We start from the raw sequence: 20,420 nt of genomic DNA, 5'->3' as shown, positions 1-20,420 counted from the left end.
GGGGACATGTTTGTGCGGCTGCACCTCAACATCACGTTGAAAGGTTATCACGCAACGAAAAAGAGTTTTAATGTGATTTGTAGACAGTTTGTGTGCGCAGATGAGGCCTGTAGGCCATTTTAGCACAAGGGGTGGGTGGCGCGCGTAGAGCGTCGAGCACTCATTTGTAAAGCGTTTGGTCATGCGCCCAGGAAATATCCGGGAGGTGATGACGGTAGAGCTGCGGATGGACTGCATTGTATGACTAATTAGCCTATGATGCACAAACCTACACGTGGAATGCGTCGATTAAAAAACAAACAAACAAACAAAAACAAAACAGCAATACAATTAGAGGTTCAGGGTGAACTTTATTATTATTTATTTGCATTGCAGCTCCTAATTTTCAGAGGGACTCTGCATGAGGGTGCATCGCTGTCTAAGGCACAAAGCCTTCAAGCATAAACTTTTTTTTTTTTTTACATTTTTGACAGTAGCAAACCACTCAATTGCACCTCTAGAAATGCAGTAAAAATGCCTGGAAAACACAGTACCTTAACAGTACTGTTAATGATTCAAGATTATTTCTGGAATTAGAAAGTGTTGCAGCTGAAATGCACCTTGGCACAAACCTTTCTTTTTTAAAATATTTATGTAAGGGCAGTGTGGTTTACATGGGTTGCATTGATGGTGGAAGCAAAGAGCAAAACAACACAAATCTAAGACAATTTCACTATGAACCACCCAAACATTCATAAATTCACACAGATCACTGCGGGACACGTGGAATATCTGTCATAGTGCAGTTACATAATGATAAACTGGCTGTAGGGAAAAGAAAAACAAAACCAAGCATGCAACACTTGGCACCTTCATCTAGTATGAATTCACAGAAAATGAACAGTTCAATAATATCTTCATTTAAAACGTCTTCATATCAACTACATCAATAGTAATTACAACCATGAATATTCCAGCAGTTTCTCCCGACTACCAAAGGAAAATAAGTAAAGGTTGACATGAACGAATCTTCTGGAAGCTCCGAGTTGGTCCATATAACAATTGGACAGTGCCTACTTGTCTCGCCTACACATCCTCTGTGTGTGGGTTGACAACTTTTCATGCAAAGAGGAAAGAGACAAGTCTTAACTATGAATCCAGTGTAGCCCAGCACTCCAGTCTGAATGGGGGATTAAAAGGTTGTACAGCTGTACATTTGTGCACACAGTGACAGTGTGTTTGTTTACTCAGAGAGAATGGGAGAAGTCAGGTGAGGGCTGCAGCAGTGAACATCCTTCATGACATTCAGTAACAGCCATCTTTCCAGGATTCATCAGAGATTTTAGTCATGCCCAAAGACCTGTCAATAAAATAGAAAGTCTTTATTCAGAGATCAGAGTCACCAAGATAATCATTGCTCAATAGTACTAAAATGATCAAACTATAATGATAAAAGTGCATAAAAGACATGTCTGCTTTTCTAGATCATTCAATAGCCTTACAGCTTTTCTCTGACCTCTTGGGCTGTGACAGTTTACTCCTGGTCGATGCTGATGGAACACCTGCTTCGCGACCCACCACAGGCCTCCCTGCCCCAGTTGAGGCTCTACTGGGTATATAGGCTGTACCATTGGCAGAACTGGGGCACTGGACCCTGCGGCCCCCTGATGTTTGGATGACAGGCAGACCTCTGGAAGGCTGACGAGCAGCTGCCATGGAGCCTACTGGAGTGACAGCTTTAACTGGAGTCCGCAGTGAGAGAGGAGACTGGCCATTGCTACGCAGCCGGCTACTAGCCATACCTTGAGTGGAGGAAAGGCAGTGGCATTAAAAAAAAAAAAAAAAAAAAAAAAAATCTCACCCAGGTATTATTTAAAATAACCTGGAAAATCAAACACACAGACACACCCACAGCCCATGTGTGGTACATAGGAGTTGTAGGCAAGCCTGAAGGAGCAGTACTGGATTTACCTAGGATAGGTTTGGAGCAATGATGTGGAATTATCATGGAGAAGTTGAGATACAGTCTTACTAACACCTTATATTTACCTTTATTCATACCATGTCCTAATTTAAAAAAAAAAAAAAAAAAAAAAAAAAAAAAAAAATCAGCAAAAGGTTATTCAGTTAAACAAGTACCCTGTGGATTTTCCTTGTAAACAAGCAAAACTTGTTTACTTGTTTGTTTACTACTCAGTGTTACTCATCAAAACTCATTAAAGTACCCCAAACCTGCTGAATACATGCCTTTGTCACAAAACATTTGCGATTTACTGAACATTTTGAAACCTGTATTACTGGTACAGTCTTGTGATTCCTGATGCATTACTGGCATCAGTAGAAGAGTATGAAACCATTAGCCTGGTCAGCCAGACTAACTCTTTTCCTATTCTATACAAAGAATTAGTCTAGAATCTCTTTGGATTTCCACGGGGCGGGCCAATGGACGCCAGTTGTAGAAAGATTTGTGGACTTGGGACTTGCATTGAGAAACGATACAAATGAGTTAGTGCATATGTGGAAGGCTTGTTCAAATCTGACTGGACGACTGGAGCATAGAGCTGATCCCATTGCAGATAAATGGGTATGATTGGCCCAGCTTATTTGAGGCTGGAGGAAAAGCCCATCTATGGCAGGGGTTCCAGACCCACATTCTTTCGCTAAGAAAGGAACGGGTCTGGCTGTCCAGACTATGAAACCATGTCCAAGACTGTGTATTGTGTCACCCAAGTGTGTGCAAGTGCACCCTAGGGTACTCACACTATATATGTAAAATGGGTGGGTACTTGTAAAAAAAAAAAAAAAAAAAAAAAAAAAAAAAAAAATTGCTCTACAGCAATATCAGAGGTCAAATATTCAAGGACAGTCTTCCTGTATTGTTGCTGAACCCTATGTAAGGTCATGCAGAGGTTAAGAGGAAGTAAGGCGGTAGAAAAGTGACAATATACATAGGGCTATGTGCAAGACACATGGAGATGCCATTATAATAGAGGAGTGATGTGGACAGGGTGAAGAGGGCAGGGTTACCTGTGGAGTGGGAGTGAGAAAGGTGAGACATGCGGTTGCCAGAGCTCTGGAGGTTAGCCTCCATGCTGCGGCTGTTTCTGACTGCCTCCAGGGAACGCAGGCTGGTGCGGGGGGCCAGATTAGGCATGCTGTGCCTCAACTCCTCTGGAACCACACACACACACGTGTATACAAAAACAAACAACAACATCTGATGGTCACTCTACTCTTCTCAACCTATGGTACAAATACTCCGATGGTACTAATTATAACCCACCCTCACTCTTGGCAAATTTGAGCAGCTCTGCACTGGGGCCCTGGAGGGATCGTCGAGGTGTTCTCGTGCGTGGAGCTGCAAGTCGGCTGATGTGTTCTTGACTGTGGTTGGGGGTGGAGGGAGACAAGCACCGGGGTGAACCTAATGGTGAAGGGGTAAAGCGATGTCGTCGCTGAGGCATTGAGGAGGACTCGTCCTCTTCATCTTCCAGGCTATAACTGTCAAATTCCTGGTCGCTGTACGTGCCACCCCGGCGCAGGGATTGCAAAGAGGCTGTGGAACTGCGGCGTGATGCAGATGCTGAGCTGGAGGCATAATCCTGCCTCAGACCTGTCACCAAAAATAAAATGTCAAAAAAGGAAACTGCATCCACAGATGTACAAAAATACACGCATAAAAATGCTAAAACTGGGCAGAACCTTAAAAGTCAAAATTTCTAATCGCCTCAAGCACAAGAAAATGTTTGCTTAAGATTAACTGTGCTACTTTAGTGTGTTAAACCACGATGCAAAGGTCTCAACTTAAAAAACTTAGAATCGCAATTACAGGTGGGTTCTACACACCATGTAACACATCTACTTACTCTCTTCCTGTAGGCGAGCCATAATCTGGACATCAGTGAGGTCCTGCAGCTTGTAGCCCATGGAAATTGAGTCATCTGATGTGCTGAGTTCGCTGTCTATGGAGGACTGTGAGCTCAGGGCTGAGTTCATGCTAGTGACACCTGGAAGCACAGTGGAAGAACTGTTACAAGAAACCTATATTAATACATAAATATCTACAACATTAACAGCTTTCGGCAATTGATTTCCACATCTGTTGGTAAGAAATAATTTATTTAAACCCCCTTTAGTAAGAATGAGAATTTACATACATTTCCAATTCAAATACTGGTAATCTGGTTTATTTAAACAAACAAAGGTCAATGAAAAAAGCTTAATCTCAAGTACTTTTTTGATTAACGTGAACCTTCACATCATGAGTATGACAAATCACCTATATGGTTACTGAATTGATCACAAAAGTTTAGATGCCAGCAGGATTAAACAGACTCTGCTTAGCAAGTCACAGGGGCTCTCTGATCAAGAATACAGAATTGTAAGATTTCTAAAATTATTTAAGAAGAGAAGGCACATTTAAATGCACATATTTCTCCACCCTGTCTTCCCTCCCCCTATGTCCAGTAGCATTAGTCTGGAAACAATTGACTGCTGCTGATGCTCAGGAAAACTGTATGCAAAGTTGCCCTGCTGGGCATGTCTGTCCGACACTCAGGCTCAGGCTCAGACAAACGGGGAACAGCATAATCCAGGGGCATCTGGTTATGCAAAGTCTGGGATTAGATAAGGTCACCACCCACAAGCCAAACATTTACAAGTACATGCAAAGATTTGGTATTAGAGTTTTTAACGTCGGCTTTGCTGTACTTCACATAGTGAAGCCAGGTATTGTGAGACAATGCAAGGAGTAAAGAAAACACATTTCACTCTTAACAACTGCCACCAGAAAAACCAGATTATAGAGCATATTCCACACAGGTTAGCACTGCCACACAGGTTTAATATTCCAGTGTTTTTAATCCCCCAAAGTTTAAACCATAAATACACAATTGCTGACCATCTCACCAAGTATCTGCCAGGCAAACACTCGTTTCCATTCATTTCAACACAACATGATGATGAAATCAAAGAAGTTACAGGCTTGAGAGAGCATTTCATGTTAGGTTATATCATATATGTTTAAAATAATCTGTTGTGCAGCGATGTAGCTGAAAGGTTGGATCTATTTGTCAGGAGATGATGTGGTGGGTGAAAAATCCAACATCTGGCACTTAAGCGTTTGCTGACAATCAGCCACATTTTTAAAGCAAGTACCTACCAAACACATTTTTCTTTTCAGGACATCTGTACTTGTAATTGCTTTTCCAAACAAGTTTAAATCCTTTGTTGATTATAATACACTAATAAAATGAATGGTAAACAACAGCTGCCCAGTAGAGGTCAAGTCAATCTAGAAAACATATGTATGTTTTGAAAATGGTTAGTAGTAATATACAGTGTCTGTGATAGAAAACTGAATAAAACATGCAAAATGCCTTAAATATAACCAATGAAATCCCTGAGGGGACACATTGTTGATGCATTAGAGCACACACATATTAACTGACCTACATCTTTACAACAACTGATGTCAATCCCAGTGTCGTGTTGAGCAGAAACTGAGGAGCAGAGTGTGTTAATGTCATGCCATACCTGAGCTGCCACAGGTTAGTAGGGATTTGTTAGTTGATTTGTGGTACCCAGGAGAGATCAGGCCTGAGGCTGCTGAGCCTGCTGAGCCTGCCTCAGCTGATGGGCTGCTGTACATGTTCCTCCATCGAGATGCTGCAGAGGACAGGAAAGCAGAGATTAAATATTTTCTGAGAATAATACACACTCTTCAAAAGAGAAAGAAAAACTACAATAAATGTGGTTTGGATCAGTGTAATGGATTTGAATGTATGGGGTAACAGTGAGTGTAAAGAAGAGTTGCAAGAACATTTTTTCACCTACTGTATGTGGCAAAAAAAGGGTTCAATCAAGACGATGTTTATGCTTTGGCCAAAAAAATGGCAGTTTCATGGCCTGGCGCTACCATTCAAAACGGAGAGCTGACCCAAGGCGAAGGTAACATAAGCCAGCCCAATACTTCATTTAGTCAGTCATGCCTGGTGTAAATAGCTTTGTTGTGCAGGTTCTGCTGTGCGCTGGAAGTAGGAGCTGGAAGCAGGATAAATGATGGATGGGGTCTGTTGGATTGAGTGCTCATTGGCTTTGGGATATTATAAACACCCAGATGCATTCATATACGCAGTGTAGGTGAGCAGTAAATACTAATGTAACACATTCAGAAAAGAGGGAAACAGTCTCTTTGTGCTTATTTAGGCAGCAACATGAGACTCAAAGACCTTCAGGCACAGAAGTTTGTTTATTCATTTGCAAATTGTGTAACGTGACAGAGTGACTGTTCTTCTTAGGGTTTGCAGAAAAATATATGCTGCAGCTCAGGCATTTCAGAGAGATTATAATGTGTGTGTGTGTGTGTGTATATATATACACACACACACACACACACACACACATATACACACACACATATATATATACATATATATATATATATATGTGTGTGTGTGTGTGTGTGTGCATTATATACTAATGCATCATTTTGCATTTTGCATATACACTCACACAAATACACATACATACATATTGCTAAATGCTTACTCTGATCCAAACGGCTGATTAGGGTCCGGCAAGCCATTTCTGTTTCTGGGCTGCGGTGGTCAAGAGCCTGACGACACCATTTCAGTGGAGACTCTGGGCCTGGATCTGCTACTTGCTTTTTAGGAGACACATATAACCTGAGTTGGAGGGGCAGACAATAAGAAAAATTATTGAGAAATAAGAGCAACAGCAAGGAGTAAAGGGTAGTGAGAGTAATCCAGAGATAGGAAAATGAGGCAGGGAAATGGCTGAAAAAATAAGTCTAACCTACTTTTTATTAAACCTGCTTATCAAATATGTTTGCCAGTGCAGATGATTTGAATAAGAAAAACCTACAGATTAGTATGAACCACTGGAGTGCAAGGTACACATGTAATAGTACTGAACATGCCATTGAGAGTGAGAATGTTTTTCACTGTGTATAAGAAAAGCATGCCTGAGCAAAGGCAGAAATTAAAGCCCAACCACTGAATGGTTTTCCTGGAAAAAGGACACTACAGCTGCAAATATCACATGAAACAAACAACCAAGCAGTTTTCTTTAAGGTTAATGATATAATCAGATCAAGGAATGAGAAAGCAAATTTGTTAAGTAAAGAATCTTTAAAAGATCCTAATAACAGCCTCATTCTAGCCTGTGTAAAATGCTTTTTCTGTTGGAAAACATAATTTGTCCTAGTCCAAATTATGTGGCCTACTAGGGATGGAGCAAGATAACCGAACATGTACAATAAAATGCAATGTCTTAAATGCTATTGTTGTGCATTACATCCCATTTCAAGAAAAAAGGACCAATTTGCCAGCCAGTTTGTTTTTTTTACAAAGCCACAATATCATCATCTGAAACCAACACTTGACTTTGTGTGTTTGATCCTTCCTCTGCAGTGTCCAGTGTTGCCCCAGTGAGAGCAAACAGTCGTTAGTTCCCCCACAGGCTTTCAAGTGGCGGTCACATGGGCTAATCTTTTGAGTTGGATACACAAAAGGTCTGGACCAACTGGTTCTGCACCAGTCAACTACAAATCATCTTCCCATTGGGCAAACACAAAAGCACCAATTTCCCAGTGGAATAAGCAACAATACATACAGTAATATTCGGGTCACGCATCCTGCCAGAAAGAACAGCTTCTTCTTGTGGGGGACTGGGAGCGGTTTCTTTCATAATACACAAACCGTGTGTATGACACAGAATAATAACACATGCTCTGCTTGCACTGGATCCATTTACACCAGAGTTTTCATTACAGGTTAATATTGGGTTGTTGCTTTTCATGCAAGATAAAACTTTACTATAGTTTCAAAAGTATTACTTTTACATCATAAAAGTATACCTGACATTGTTGAAATCCACATAAGAGGATGAATTTGAAAGTTAACAGCGGGGAGTCAACAGTGAAGATTACTGATGGTTATCCGAGCAGTGTTGACTTAGTATTCACAATGTAATGAGATCACTAAAATGTTCAACAGTGCCAGGGTGAGGCGTTTAAAATTAGCTCTTTAAAGTTCAGGCCCATGTGTGGAATTGGACATGGCAATTTTGAATAGAATCAGTAAGGATGAAAATGCCTCTCCAGTCTAATAAAACTGGGATCCAATGTGAGAATATGGTTAGCTTTTTCCAGTCTACCCTAATTATCCCTTTTGTATAATACTGATTAAACACACAAAAAAATAAAACAAAATGGCAAATCATCTTGCTGCCCGGGGAGGGGCATAGATCACATGAATCCCACTCAAAGCAGTTTAGCCATGTGGCAGCATTCAACCCAGAGGAGATCAGATTATGTCGCTGTTAAGATTACTGAAGGTTTGTGCCACGATAACATCACAGACAACATGGAGTAAGGCTAATGATTTGAAAAATTAGTCATGAATGGTCTGGATGTTAAGCCCCATGGCTGAGCTGCTAAAGCAGCCAAGACGAACATAATACAGTACCTGTTTTTGACAACTCCACAAGCATAGCATAAATCAACGTGTCTAGACTGATGTCTGGGATAAACTAAACATGGATTATTAGTGAACAACATTCTATTACTGCTCCTCTTAGGTAACTATACTCAGTCAATAAACAGGAGGAAATGTGCAAAGTTCATCTTGTTTCAAAACACCAGGGTTTTTGTAAGCCTTATGCCACATTGTATAACAAGTCTTAGGGAATACAGATCTAAGTCAGGTCAAGTCAACAATAACAATTAGTATCATTATTGCCATTTCCTGAACCTGCTTCTCTCCATCTTGATATAACTTTTAATGACTAGTACATTTTTATTTATGCAATGAATATAAAAGTGTGTCCTTCCTGTTCATCATAACCTGTCAAACAGGTAGCAGACAGGTCATGCACCTGATGTTTACTTAGGCTGCAGATCTCAGTCAAGTTTAAGAGAGAAGAAACTGTTTCTCACTCCAGTATTCACATCAACAGCTTTTGAAATTTTCATGACTCTTTTAAATTTTTCTTTAAATTTCTTCTCTCTTTTCTTTATTACTTCATATTTCTTTGTAGTTACAGTAAATACTTAGAGATGCTGACCAAAATGTTTATCCATTGTTACGCAGAGTTTCACAGTATAGAAAAAAAAAAAGCTACCTTGTTTCTGTGTCAGCTCAGAATTAAGTCTAATTTTAAACCAAATAAATGCTAGAGTACATAGTCACTGCCCATGGGGGAGTAACAAACTTTAAAATCAGAGGTTAAATGAAAATCCACAAGTGACTCATGTGTCTAAAGGGGCTCCTCTACATATAAACTGGAAAAGAATAACCGAAAGCTTTATGCGCCACCCCTGCAAAGTCCTGTCAAAGGAAATCATGATTCATACCTGCATGGGCTTCAATGCAGCATTTGCACTAACCATCTCTTATAAATTGTAAGTTAGGTGTTACAAACATAAAAAGTAATGCACAACAGAGGTGATGAAACATACCAGCTGTCCTCTTCCTCTGCTACTCCACACTCATCCTCCAAATCTAGGACATCCACCTCATCCAGTGCAGTTTGGTCCACCCCAGAGTCGCTCTCTGCAAGTGTCTCTGACTCGTAACTTTCCTGAGAAGGGCTCTCTGGTGTCTGGCTTTGCCCCTGGGTCTCTCCCGCTTCGTTGCTGCAGGTCAAGGTGAGAAAGCCTCCACATGGACCCCGATCCTCATCCTCTACCTCCTCCTCTTCTTCATCCTCTTCCTCCAACCTGTTGGCCGCAGGCAGAGGGGACATATCTTCACTGCTGCTGCTGTCCTGTTGGGGAGAGAATTCAAAGTCTGTGCTGCCCAGCTTGTCACTGTGCTCCAACCGGAGGCGGGAGTCAGTCACATCTTCACAAGTCAGCCTCTCATTGATATTGACAGTGGCTGTGAGGTTGCTGTTGGTGCTGGCTCCTCTGTGGATGACTGTCTTGCTCCCTCTGTTGCGTAGAGTCTCATTCTGGACTTCCAACCTACGAACAAGCTCCTGCAGCTTTCGGACCTCCTCCAGCTCCACCTCTGCCAGGTCTTGACCCCCCTCCTCTTCATCCTGGTGGAACCCGGACTTAGAGCTGTCCGTGAGGCCAGGAGGACTGCCATTGTGAGGCTGGTGGACCATGCTGGCACTGTCTGGAACCACCATCCTCCTACTCTGCTGGGAGAACAAATAACTTCAGCACGATGACAATAAAGACAATACTCATACAAACGGATTGGACCGAGTCTGATTCGGCTACGTGTATGTTCCACGCGACACTAGGCTGCTGAGTGGAGAAGCGATACAACAATTCAACAGTGAACACGGATGTTAGGATTGTTTATCTACTTCAGGCACATACAAAGCTTATTGATGGTATCAACGCTCTACTGGTGCGTTAACTAGCCAGTTTCAGCGAACAACCACTGCTAAAGCTGATCACTTTCCAACCGTGGTTTAATCGCGAACCCTGCTGCTGTAATTACCCTGCAAGGAGCATAATGCTCTGAACCATTACATTTACCCCCGAGCTCTAAGACTGCGGCTGTTAAGGTACAGTAGCTCTGTGTATGGTCTCACTTGTATAACGTTACTTGAAGACTGGTTAATGTTAGCCTGGCTAGCATGCTACCAACAAAACAGTCGTAGGTTACCTGAGAGCGAGCCGTGTTGTCCCAGCGAGCCGTTGACCGAGAGCTCAGCCTCGTCTGTGCAGCAGCGACAGCATGAATGAAGCAGCTAATTACAACCAGCCGACACCGTCCACAGCCTGGTAGTGATAGTCGAGGCGACGGGACGACTCCCAGTTAGCTAGTCCATGCTCTCTTGCTCCTCCAGCATCCCCCTCATGGCACCGTCCACCGCGCTAACTAGCTTGTCGGCAGACTTTAGTTAGCCCGTGAACAGACCTGTTCGCTCGCCCCTCCCCCCGTGGGCTTTCGTTGTCAACTGGCGCCCCCTGTGGAGATGATGTGCTACTGCAACAGCATTTGTTTGTTAATATAAACATTTCGTAGCCATTTAGTGTCACTGTTTACACAATGTTGCAACGCGCATCTGTATGAAAATTAAGAATCACGGTCCCAAGAGCTAAATATTTTATCTGCAATGGAAACGTTTTTAGCATTTTGTATAGAGCCTTTAATTTAAAAAATGAAAGGGTTGTATCTCCAAACTCTAACTTTGCCCTGTGAGGCATGATCTGCAACGCTCCAATCAGTGATCAGGATGTTAAGAGAAGGACCAATGACGCTACTTATCTTCAGTTTGTGACTCTACTACTCTGCTAAGGTCATAGGAGCTAAAAAGATTGTACCATCTGTTTTAATGAAAGCTCACATCTTTTATTATAGCCATTGTAAATGGCATCATTACAAATTCCACATGTTGCAACTCTTTTTAAAAAATGTTTTAACTTGATTTTTAACATCAGCCATAAGCTTATGTGTGAAAGCTTGTTAACTCAATTACACAGCTCATTCTAATGTTTGTTAGAACAAGAGGTCTAGAGATGACATTTAAGAGTTAGGGAGTCTCCAGAAGGGAAGACACATACAATTTAAAAGTGTGTCAGCATATTGATTTAGCATATTTACAGTAACTTTAGGGTCCCCCAAAATATTCTTTGTATTTTACTTTTGTTATGTAAGGTTTGACATTTTTGAAGGTTAATATCTCAAAACCTATCAGAATGCAGTTGGATGCTGTAGATATAATTCCATGATGACAGTGAAGAGTGACAGATTGTTCACTAGAAATTAGAGGGGGTTGGGACATTTTTCATACTTTGAGTCCTATTACTGATATTTCATTCAGCCTATTATACTAGAGTAAAGATAAATGCCTCATCAGCAAATAATACAGAGCCTTTGCCAAACTGAAAATATAGGTACTCTTTAAACACCACAAACAATATCAAAAGTGAAAGGATTCTTAATCTGTATTGTAACATAATAAGAATAATCCTCTCTGTGTTTTTTGTCATTCAAATTTCAAACTGTATCAGGCATTGGAGGGTAGTGTTGATTCCAGGAGTTCACAGATGATTTAGATCTGAGGGCCCAGAAATACAAGCCTTTTAGAATATAAGCCTCTCCTGTAGATTTTTACCATTGCTGGACTTCACTTTATCTGAAGCATACAAAAATGCAGGATAGTGAGAATTTTGAAGAAAAGGAAATACATTTCTTACCAGCATTTAAAAAATGCATCCTAAGGTCACGAAGACAGAAATATATGCAGTAGCAGTTTTCTAATAGTTGTCTTTATTGCTCTTAACCTGTATAGGAGGTGGGCAGATACACAGTCTATTTTTTGTTGGACAGGTACATTTAAGGAAGTAGTGATGCTACCTGTATAATTTGTTTCGCAAGAGACAGCACATGTTTATCTAACAAACAGAATGAATATATTAGATGATAGAAGTAGTAGCAGTCCTGTAATACAGTGCTACAGTATAAATCACATGTGAAATCTTTTTCTTGCGTTGCAGTCTCAGTGCACAAACCTGAGCTATGAACAATCCGTGGAAAACTGTGGATACTTTTTGCAGAGTCATAAAAGCTGTACTCCCAAGTACAGAGGTTAAATGAAAATCCCAAAAGTCATTTACTTTTCATATGCTTTGACAGGATTCTTTACAATTCTTGATAAGTAAGTACATTTCACCCAATTCTTAGCTGCTACATACCTTTCTTCCCAAGTGCTTGCATACTGGTGTATGAGCATGTTTTAACAAGCTTGTTATGGAAAAACACAACCAGCACTATCTTAAGCAATCTATGCTCATAGCCTGCAGAAAAAAAAAACCTCTCTCAGTGATATACTGCTGCATTTCTTGTTTATTATGGGCTTTCCAAAGCACATCCATACCGCAAAGACCCAGAACATAAAGTCATTATCTACATAAAAACTGTTAATGTCATGTCCTTGGCAAGTACATTTTGAAAATATATCACTGTTCCATCACAAACCACATTTCAGGTTGGCAGTGTGGAATGTGAAACACAAAACTTCCCTTTCTTCAGCAAGCTTAGACCTGTAGTAAGTGTAGACAGAAAAAGTTTTCATTGAGTGAGCATTATTCCATCAGCCTGTCAAAAATGAAGTCAAATGTACAGATGTTATGAGCAATAATTATGCATGCTCATAAATTTCCTTTTTCGATCACATTCTAATTTGTAAGCATTCTAACATGCGACTCAATCCTCTGACTAGATATTTAGTCATCTTTATCTCACCTTCGCTTACAGTAGTAAACTACACAAAGGGTCTACTACTATACTGTCTTTAATACCCATTTGTTTGTGTAAATTTTTTCTTCAAGCATCAAGCAACCTCCTTTATAAGGGCATACTATTAATATGTTAAGTGAAACACTTAAAAAATTATTTTACAGATTGAATTAAACTAAGAAAGCATTCTCTTCTCTGTAAGTCATATTTTGCAATTTTATATTTCTGGGGGTAATGTTAAAACTAGCCTGAGAGCTGCATAGTAGAAAGGGAAACATGCAAAAACTGGCCATGACAGAAGTTTAAATGCAACATTCATTTGTTTCCCCACCCATGATATGTTTAAGTATATCTGTACTTTATACATGGTTTGACAAGACAGTTTGAAGAGACAAGTCAGAAAATTTTTTGACATTGATTTATTACAACAAAAATAATTTTTCAGAACATTTCCTGAATGGCACCATTCACAGGCATACTTATGGTATTGTTAAACAATGCATGATCTTTGATTTCCATTAATACAATTCATGATTTTAATCCCTCGATGTTCTTAAAACCTAGACCCATTTGAAATCTTTATCTTGCTCCAATCAACCTTTTCTAAACTGCAAGGAAAAGAAGCATAATAAAATGCATCCACTGCATTGCTTTACTTGGGATTACAGATGGATCTTGCCCCACAGCATCACCACAGACACCATTTCTAATCAAACATGGCAGAACCAAAAAAAAGGTGCGGCTGATTGACAAGATTCTTAATTGGAGGAAGAACAGCAAACAGGGCAGGAATAAAGGAGGGGATCATGGCAGGCACATCTCAGTTATTTCCCCTCTTTCATGGCTTTCTTCTCTTCTTCAATTTCTGAATTATCAGAAGACAGACAAGGAAAGGTGATTATTTGGAATACAAGATAAATAGTCCTGACAAGTTTGATTATACATTTTTAAAATCAGCTGAAAAATAAGATTTCACATGATAATGCTAAAGATGAAACAGGTCAGAGGCAGCTCACAAAGACGACTTATGTCAGTTAACTCAGCGCTGTTAATCATGCAGCAATATCTCTAAGTGTAATTGACCAAGGGCATGTGCGCGCGCCATGTCTTTCAAAAGTTTCAGTGCTTGGAATTCAGGTCCTACATTGCGCTTAACGTTCACCGCCTCTGTCACAACACCCCCTTGAGAAAGCTGTTAGACATGTGCTGTGCTAATACAGAGGGTGCCTCCCTACTGATATACCAGTCAGGCCTGTGTACAGATTGAGAAAGAGCAGGAGTTAGTCAGCTAAAGGACTACAACTTGCATTTTCCTCCTCAACAAGCATTAAGCTCCATTTGTTCCACAAAGATGGAGGTGGGGCAGAACAAGGATGACCTCTCAGGTAACTGGGTGTGTACCTGCAGTTAATCAGTAATGCAGTGTGCAGTTAATGTTCATAATCAGGGAGGAGCTGAACTGCAGAACAAGAAGCTAAGGAAAATGTGAACCTTAAATCAAAGGTGGATGAAAAACATTTTAAAAAGGACATTTTAAAAAAAAAAAAAAAAAAAAAAAAAAACCTACCCTGCTTGGTTGGAAGAGGATTTTTTTCCTGGGTGTTGGTCTTCTTTAGCTTTTGCTTGTTGAACTGCTCCACCTCCTGATTGATTGGATTGCTATCACTCATTTTGGAAGTGTTCTTTCAGAAAAACAGGAGGGAAAAAAAAAAAAGAAATTTCAAAATTAAGCAATGAGAATGTGAAGAGACTGCATGAGAAAACATGAGCACATAACTCCATTATTTCATCCTTCAGCTGTTTGTGGTGCATGCCCATACAGGTACATACAAGGTCCAGCCACACCTAAGTTAAGAAAGACAGTACGGGGCTGAACCCTGGAGTTATGTAAGCCAGTCGCATGAAATAACATGTACCTTTGCCTTCCCACAATGAGAAAACTATTTTAATGTCATGTAACTCTACCGTTATTTAGAGGTGTTTGTTTGCACAATAGAGACCGTGTTAAAAAGGAAACACGTTGGATGCAATCATTTGGAGTCGAGTGAGGTCATTAACAGAGCTCAGGAAAAACCTGAAGTGGACACCTGGGTCCAACAAACAAACAGCAAGGAAGTAAGAACAAACCTGGGAGATAAAAGCGTCGAGTGCTTCCGCGTGGGTTTCTTTTTTTTTTGTAAGGTTTTGACGGTGACATACCATTTTGCCTACAACTTAACACGAAAGCTAAAACACGTTCCCTGAAAACGCCGTCCACACCTACAGACTGCACGACCTGCGTTGAAGGGTTGCACGGCTTTCTAGAGACTGCACTTTATATTAAACATCACAGCTCGGACTTGGCAGGTGAAAACGCTCGTCACAGGCCTGCTAACGTTACCAAACGCAGTGTTAAATAAAAATGTCCCACAGTTACACAGGTAGCCTGCGGAGGAATGCAGTACCGCCATGAACGGTGTGCACATCACCAGAGTAATCAGCGCTGTGTTTGCACGCCTGTATGGCCTACAGTATAAAATGTTGCAAACCAATAAGCTTTTGCTACATAGAAAAAATAAATAAATACATTTAAAAATCAATCGCGATGTTTGCGTTACAATGGAATTGCGCACTTTTTGAAAAACAAAGACAGTTCAAAAGAGCTTTACCTGACACAGGAGGCGCGCAGTGAAAATATCCTTCTCAGGTAAGAAACGTCTGTGTAATCCGTGCAAAGCCAGCGGTTTAAATAGACACAACACGCCCTTGTGCACGTCAACATGGACACCGATGCCCCGACTCTCATTGGCTCCCACTGCTCACAGGAAGAATTTTAATTGGACACGCTTGACGTTCCTGATTTCCCTGAAATATTTCAGGCTGCTCCTTGGCCATCGTTGCCCATACATGAAAAATGCTGTAATCATCTGAATTCGTTATTTCTCCCTGCACCTGCATGCACGAACGAACAGCTGCCATTACACTTGATGTGGCTGATTTCATGTTGAACACGTATGACACAGCGCCCTCTAGTGGACATGACACGGTTAGACAGGAGAAAAAAAACAAGTACTGCGTATGAAGAGCAAATACATAACAGAAACAACTCCAATGCATGTCTGATGAGATACGTTTATTAATACATGTTTGCAGACTGTATTCTACCATAGTTATTAATACCTTATTCTGTATCATATTTCAATGTATGTGTTGGGATTAAAGGCAAGAAATTTGGCATTTTACATTCACATTAAAACTCATACTTTACTTAAACAACTACATTGTGAAGGATAGATGTATTTATTCATTCTTGACACAGTTTCATAGTGCAATTTCATTTTCCAACTGAGCTAACCTGCATGTCAACAGATACCCATGCAGCCAGGGGAAGAACATGCAATCTTCCCACACAAAGGTCCCAGGTAGCCAGCAGATTCTAACCGCTGCTAACCCCTCAGTCACTGACTATTAAATTCTTTGCTCCAGTGTTTTATTTGATAAAATACCTGTCATTAAATAACATGTTGACAATTCACCTTAAACATCCTGACTTTAAGTCACTAATATGGCTCAAACTCTGAAAATGATGGATCCTATTTCCCTACATGTTTTGTTACATCCTCTATGTGTGGTAAATATCCAGGTCTTCCAAAATCTATGTCCCCAGTGTGTAACACAGGGTTTATGTCATAAAAGTTGAGACAGCCCTGCCAGGATAATCAAGTCATTTCTACTTTTTATTGTGTTATTAAAGACAAAAACAAGCTCAGAAATATTAAAAAAAGAGGAAATGGCTCCTCCCAAGCTGCAGCAGATTTTAGACAACTGTTTTTACAAACCTAGAACTTTTCAAATTAACTTTGATAAATAAAAAAGGTGAAGACTACAAAATTAGAAGCACCTGTGATTCACCAGCACCATATTATTATGACTAGTGCACAAACAAGTTTGGTTCTTAATAAATATCTGCCCAGCACCTCAGAGACGGAGGTTCACATCCTGGCACTGCCTCTTGTCTATGTATCCTGACACACAACATTTACAGTATTTATTGGTTAGAACCAGGTGATGGATCATGTCCTTATAGTTGCTTCACTGGCTGTTGATTGGTTTAGGCAGCTGCACAAAGTGGGAATGGATTCTGTCTCTATTTTTTATTGTCCAGTTTCTCTGAAGGTCTCACATGCTTGTCATAGATAGCAGTTGTGATTCCCCATGTGATACATGATCTCAGAATAACCAGTGATCCTCCTCTGTATAGCAGAGCCACACTCTGCTGACGAGATTTCCACAGCATTCTCCAACAGGCCATTACTCCTTTCACCTCACCTCCCACCTGGGTCTGCATGTTTGCCACTAGCACAGATAGAGGGTAGAGAGTCAAGCTGATCGCCATGGAGGTCAGCGTCCCTGAGACGAAGGAGGAGGCCACTGGAGAGAGTCCCTGTCCTGCCACAAAAGAACACATGGGCCCCTTTAACCCAAAGTAGAGGGCGCTGCCTAATGTGTTGCGGGCTGTGATAGGCAGGAAGCCTCTGTAGTACCCTGAGACCGCTCCCTGTGACTTCAGCCTGATGAGAACACTTTTCAAGGTAGGTAGATGTCGGTCATTCTGACCATTCTGCAACACATTTTGGACACGTTCAAATGGGGTAAACACCAGAGCTTCTACAACACCTGCACCCATCCCAGCCAGGGCAGGTAGAGCAGAGATGGGGATGACATTCTGGGATGACAGGGAGAGCTGGCAGAGAAGGGTGTCCTGCATGCCAAAGAGCAGTGTACCATTTAGTGTCCTCATCAGTAACGGTGGGGCCACACCCCTGTAGAGCTTTACAAATCCCTCTCTGTAGAGCTGTCCCACTGCCTGGTGAACTGTGGTGTTGTGGATTTGTTGACGAAAAACAGTCTTGTAAACAGGGAAGACGATAAGGGTGGGGATGGTGGACAGTAAGCCGGAGGTTCCTCCGTACAAGTAGCTTCGGAAATGAACCACTGGATCCCTAAGAGCCTGTTCATCTTGCTTGCCATTAGTACTTCCTGCCATTACTGAGCTCAGCAAAAATGAAATTAAAACTCCCTTCTGGCTTGGATTGATCCAGGACAATTACCCCGATACTGGAAATCAAGAAATAAAAAAATAAATAATTAGAAAAGATCAGTCGGTGAAAAATCACACAAACATTTACTTAGCCAGTACGGTTTCAAAAGGCAGCAAAAACAGACAATGTAAACTATAGTATCTAATTTAATTTTCCTCCATTCACTGTTTGAAACTGAAGGCAGCACAGGTGTCCAGCACGTGGAGAGTGCAAATTTATGATACTTCGTCCAGTAACGATGGCAACGGGTTATCTTCTGGTTTCTATTCATATAAGACATAAAAACATACGGCTGTCATATGCTGTCAGGAGGATGTGCATCGGCAGCAACACAACAAAGCGCTAACCGCTAATCTGCCGGTGTCCGTTATTGGCCCGCCTCTTCTGGAATAACTATTGGTCAAAGCGGGCTACGTCACTACGTGCTCGGTGATTGGTTGCTTCTCCCATCAATCAAAAAAAAAAACGGTACATAGGTTAATGAGTAAATTCACCAGTTTATATACATACTTAGTAATTCACAAGCTAACTTTCCTTTTACTTTCCCTTCTCCTGTGATTTTCCTTTTACTTACATTGTCATCACGATTGTTGCCAGGTTTTTAGACATTTTGGGATCATAAGTCACTGAAAACACCAAATACAAACTTAATTATTTGAATAATTAATGTCAGGGCAGTCTAGTCACGTAAACCTTCTTCATTATTTATTTGTCAGGTTGAAGGTTAAAGATCAAGCTTTTCTTTAAGAAAATGTTTCAATTATTGACCAAAATATTTAGTCCAAATACGCCTATACGATATAGAATATTATGTTGACTCCCCCACTTCACAAAACCCGACACATTTCAAGAAAACAAAGAGAGGAATTCGCTGCCCTGGTGTTCTTCCTGGTTGGTTAAAATTTGAAAATATTGCCTAAATATATGTAGGCCTACAGGTGAAATATTGTTTGAAAACAATTCCATACATGCACAAATATCCTATTCAAATATCTTCACTCACCACATAGTATAAAATAATCTTTAAAGACAAACGTCTTACATATATATCACATCAGTCTCTCAGGAAACGGGCAGCTTCAGCGTTATGCACAGTAGATCCAAGCATGGTCACATGAACTTGTCAGCTCATCACGTGACCAGAAGAGAGGGTGGTATATTCTTAGAGGCCAGACATGTTCAGTATTCATTGTTAGATCTGTCCTTTACAGCTTTGTCCTTTACAGTATTCCTAATATTGTGTTTGGTTTGACTTTTGCAAGCACTTGTAATTTTCTAGAGATTTGTTGTTAGTAAATGTTTAGTTTTTAGAAGTTGATCAGTATCTCATGTTAAGATTGAGTCTTTCTACCTATTTTCATCCTCTTATAGTGATGAAAAATATATTTAAGATATCTCATACATGGGTTAAATTACACATATATTTAATTGGAATTATGACTAGTCAAAAGTCCATTAAAGATATCTGTAATTCAACTTTTGACTAATCAAAATGTAATTGTAGATAGCTAAAAATTCACATCATGGATAGTCAAAATGTCATTGTAGATATCTTAAATTACAGTTGGGACTAGTCATAAATACATCACAGATATCTTAAATGTCAACATTGTGCAGCGACACCAATTGGAGGATTAAAGCTGCCACCACAGTGTGTATGGATTCCACTAATTTCCCAAGTCATGGAAAACATCGAAGGATGAATTTTTACTCTACATTGAATTAGTGATGCCGGACGCGGTGGAAAAAGCAGAAGTGAAGCTCTTGTACTACCTCATTGAGGAGCGAGGCAGAGACACCAACACCAACGAGCACAGACAGTAAGAGACACGATGGCAAAATTTGATGAACACTGTAACTCCATGGTGAATGAGACAGTGGAAAGGTATCGATCTTTAGCACGAAATCAGGCTCCAGGAGAAAGCATGGATAAATATATCATGGATCCGAGGATGCTGGCTAGCACATGCAACTTTGGACAATAAAAGACATTGATGTAGGGATGGGTATCATTAAGGAATTCAAGAAACGATACGTACCACAATATAGTGTGGTATGATACAATACCAATGTATAATGCCATACAGGGCTAGAAATGAACTTTTTTATGTAGTAGCACTTTTATTACAAAATT

At 40.5% G+C, this 20,420-nt stretch overlaps 3 protein-coding genes across 9 annotated transcripts; all 3 read right to left on the bottom strand.

Annotated features, from left to right (window-relative positions):
* Positions 1–382: 382 nt before the first annotated feature.
* LOC113144519 (SLAIN motif-containing protein-like) lies at positions 383–10,915 on the bottom strand. Of its 5 annotated transcripts, none has more exons than XM_026330634.2 (9): positions 10,626–10,915; positions 9,461–10,146; positions 6,529–6,665; positions 5,515–5,646; positions 3,846–3,986; positions 3,263–3,592; positions 3,007–3,150; positions 1,482–1,781; positions 383–1,339 (listed from the first exon to the last, which is right to left on the bottom strand). In XM_026330634.2, exons 2-9 carry the CDS (start codon positions 10,135–10,137, stop codon positions 1,326–1,328), a joined length of 1,875 nt encoding a protein of 624 aa, XP_026186419.1. In that variant the 5' UTR covers positions 10,138–10,146; positions 10,626–10,915; the 3' UTR covers positions 383–1,325. The 5 variants fall into 5 exon arrangements, with proteins under 5 accessions (XP_026186419.1, XP_026186418.1, XP_026186416.1 ...); XM_026330633.2 differs by having other exon boundaries at positions 1,496–1,781; positions 3,269–3,592; XM_026330631.2 differs by having other exon boundaries at positions 1,496–1,781; positions 9,461–10,149; positions 10,626–10,914.
* A 2,689-nt stretch (positions 10,916–13,604) lies between these two features.
* tmsb1 (thymosin beta 1) lies at positions 13,605–16,011 on the bottom strand. Its single transcript, XM_026330035.1, has 3 exons — positions 15,854–16,011; positions 14,773–14,887; positions 13,605–14,070 (listed from the first exon to the last, which is right to left on the bottom strand). Exons 2-3 carry the CDS (start codon positions 14,873–14,875, stop codon positions 14,030–14,032), a joined length of 144 nt encoding a protein of 47 aa, XP_026185820.1. The 5' UTR covers positions 14,876–14,887; positions 15,854–16,011; the 3' UTR covers positions 13,605–14,029.
* A 339-nt stretch (positions 16,012–16,350) lies between these two features.
* Positions 16,351–19,391, bottom strand: LOC113144187 (solute carrier family 25 member 53-like). 3 transcript variants are annotated; one of them, XM_026330031.1, is made up of 2 exons: positions 19,329–19,391; positions 16,351–18,549 (listed from the first exon to the last, which is right to left on the bottom strand). In XM_026330031.1, the coding sequence occupies exon 2, from the start codon at positions 18,229–18,231 to the stop codon at positions 17,332–17,334; it is 900 nt and encodes a 299-aa protein (XP_026185816.1). In that variant the 5' UTR covers positions 18,232–18,549; positions 19,329–19,391; the 3' UTR covers positions 16,351–17,331. The 3 variants fall into 3 exon arrangements, with proteins under 3 accessions (XP_026185816.1, XP_026185817.1, XP_026185818.1); XM_026330032.1 differs by having other exon boundaries at positions 16,351–18,302; positions 19,329–19,382; XM_026330033.1 differs by having other exon boundaries at positions 16,351–18,302; positions 19,290–19,364.
* Positions 19,392–20,420: the final 1,029 nt, after the last annotated feature.

Source organism: Mastacembelus armatus, chromosome 10 (assembly GCF_900324485.2).
Source record: "Mastacembelus armatus chromosome 10, fMasArm1.2, whole genome shotgun sequence".
Lineage (NCBI taxonomy): Eukaryota > Metazoa > Chordata > Actinopteri > Synbranchiformes > Mastacembelidae > Mastacembelus > Mastacembelus armatus.
Note: the sequence above shows the minus strand (reverse complement) of the source record. Positions and strands in the feature narration are given on the sequence as shown.

Excerpts from the sequence above, each read along its gene's own strand:
- LOC113144519 (XM_026330631.2), bottom strand. The coding sequence starts at position 10,137 with ATGGTGGTTCCAGACAGTGCCAGCATGGTCCACCAGCCTCACAATGGC. Across the intron at positions 3,593-3,845 it reads GGCTCGCCTACAGGAAGAGA|GTCTGAGGCAGGATTATGCC; the intron begins GTAAGTAGATGT and ends TTTTGGTGACAG. Across the intron at positions 3,151-3,262 it reads CAAATTTGCCAAGAGTGAGG|AGGAGTTGAGGCACAGCATG; the intron begins GTGGGTTATAAT and ends GTGTGGTTCCAG.
- LOC113144187 (XM_026330031.1), bottom strand. The coding sequence starts at position 18,231 with ATGGCAGGAAGTACTAATGGCAAGCAAGATGAACAGGCTCTTAGGGAT.
- tmsb1 (XM_026330035.1), bottom strand. The coding sequence starts at position 14,875 with ATGAGTGATAGCAATCCAATCAATCAGGAGGTGGAGCAGTTCAACAAG. Across the intron at positions 14,071-14,772 it reads TCCTCTTCCAACCAAGCAGG|AAATTGAAGAAGAGAAGAAA; the intron begins GTAGGTTTTTTT and ends CTGATAATTCAG.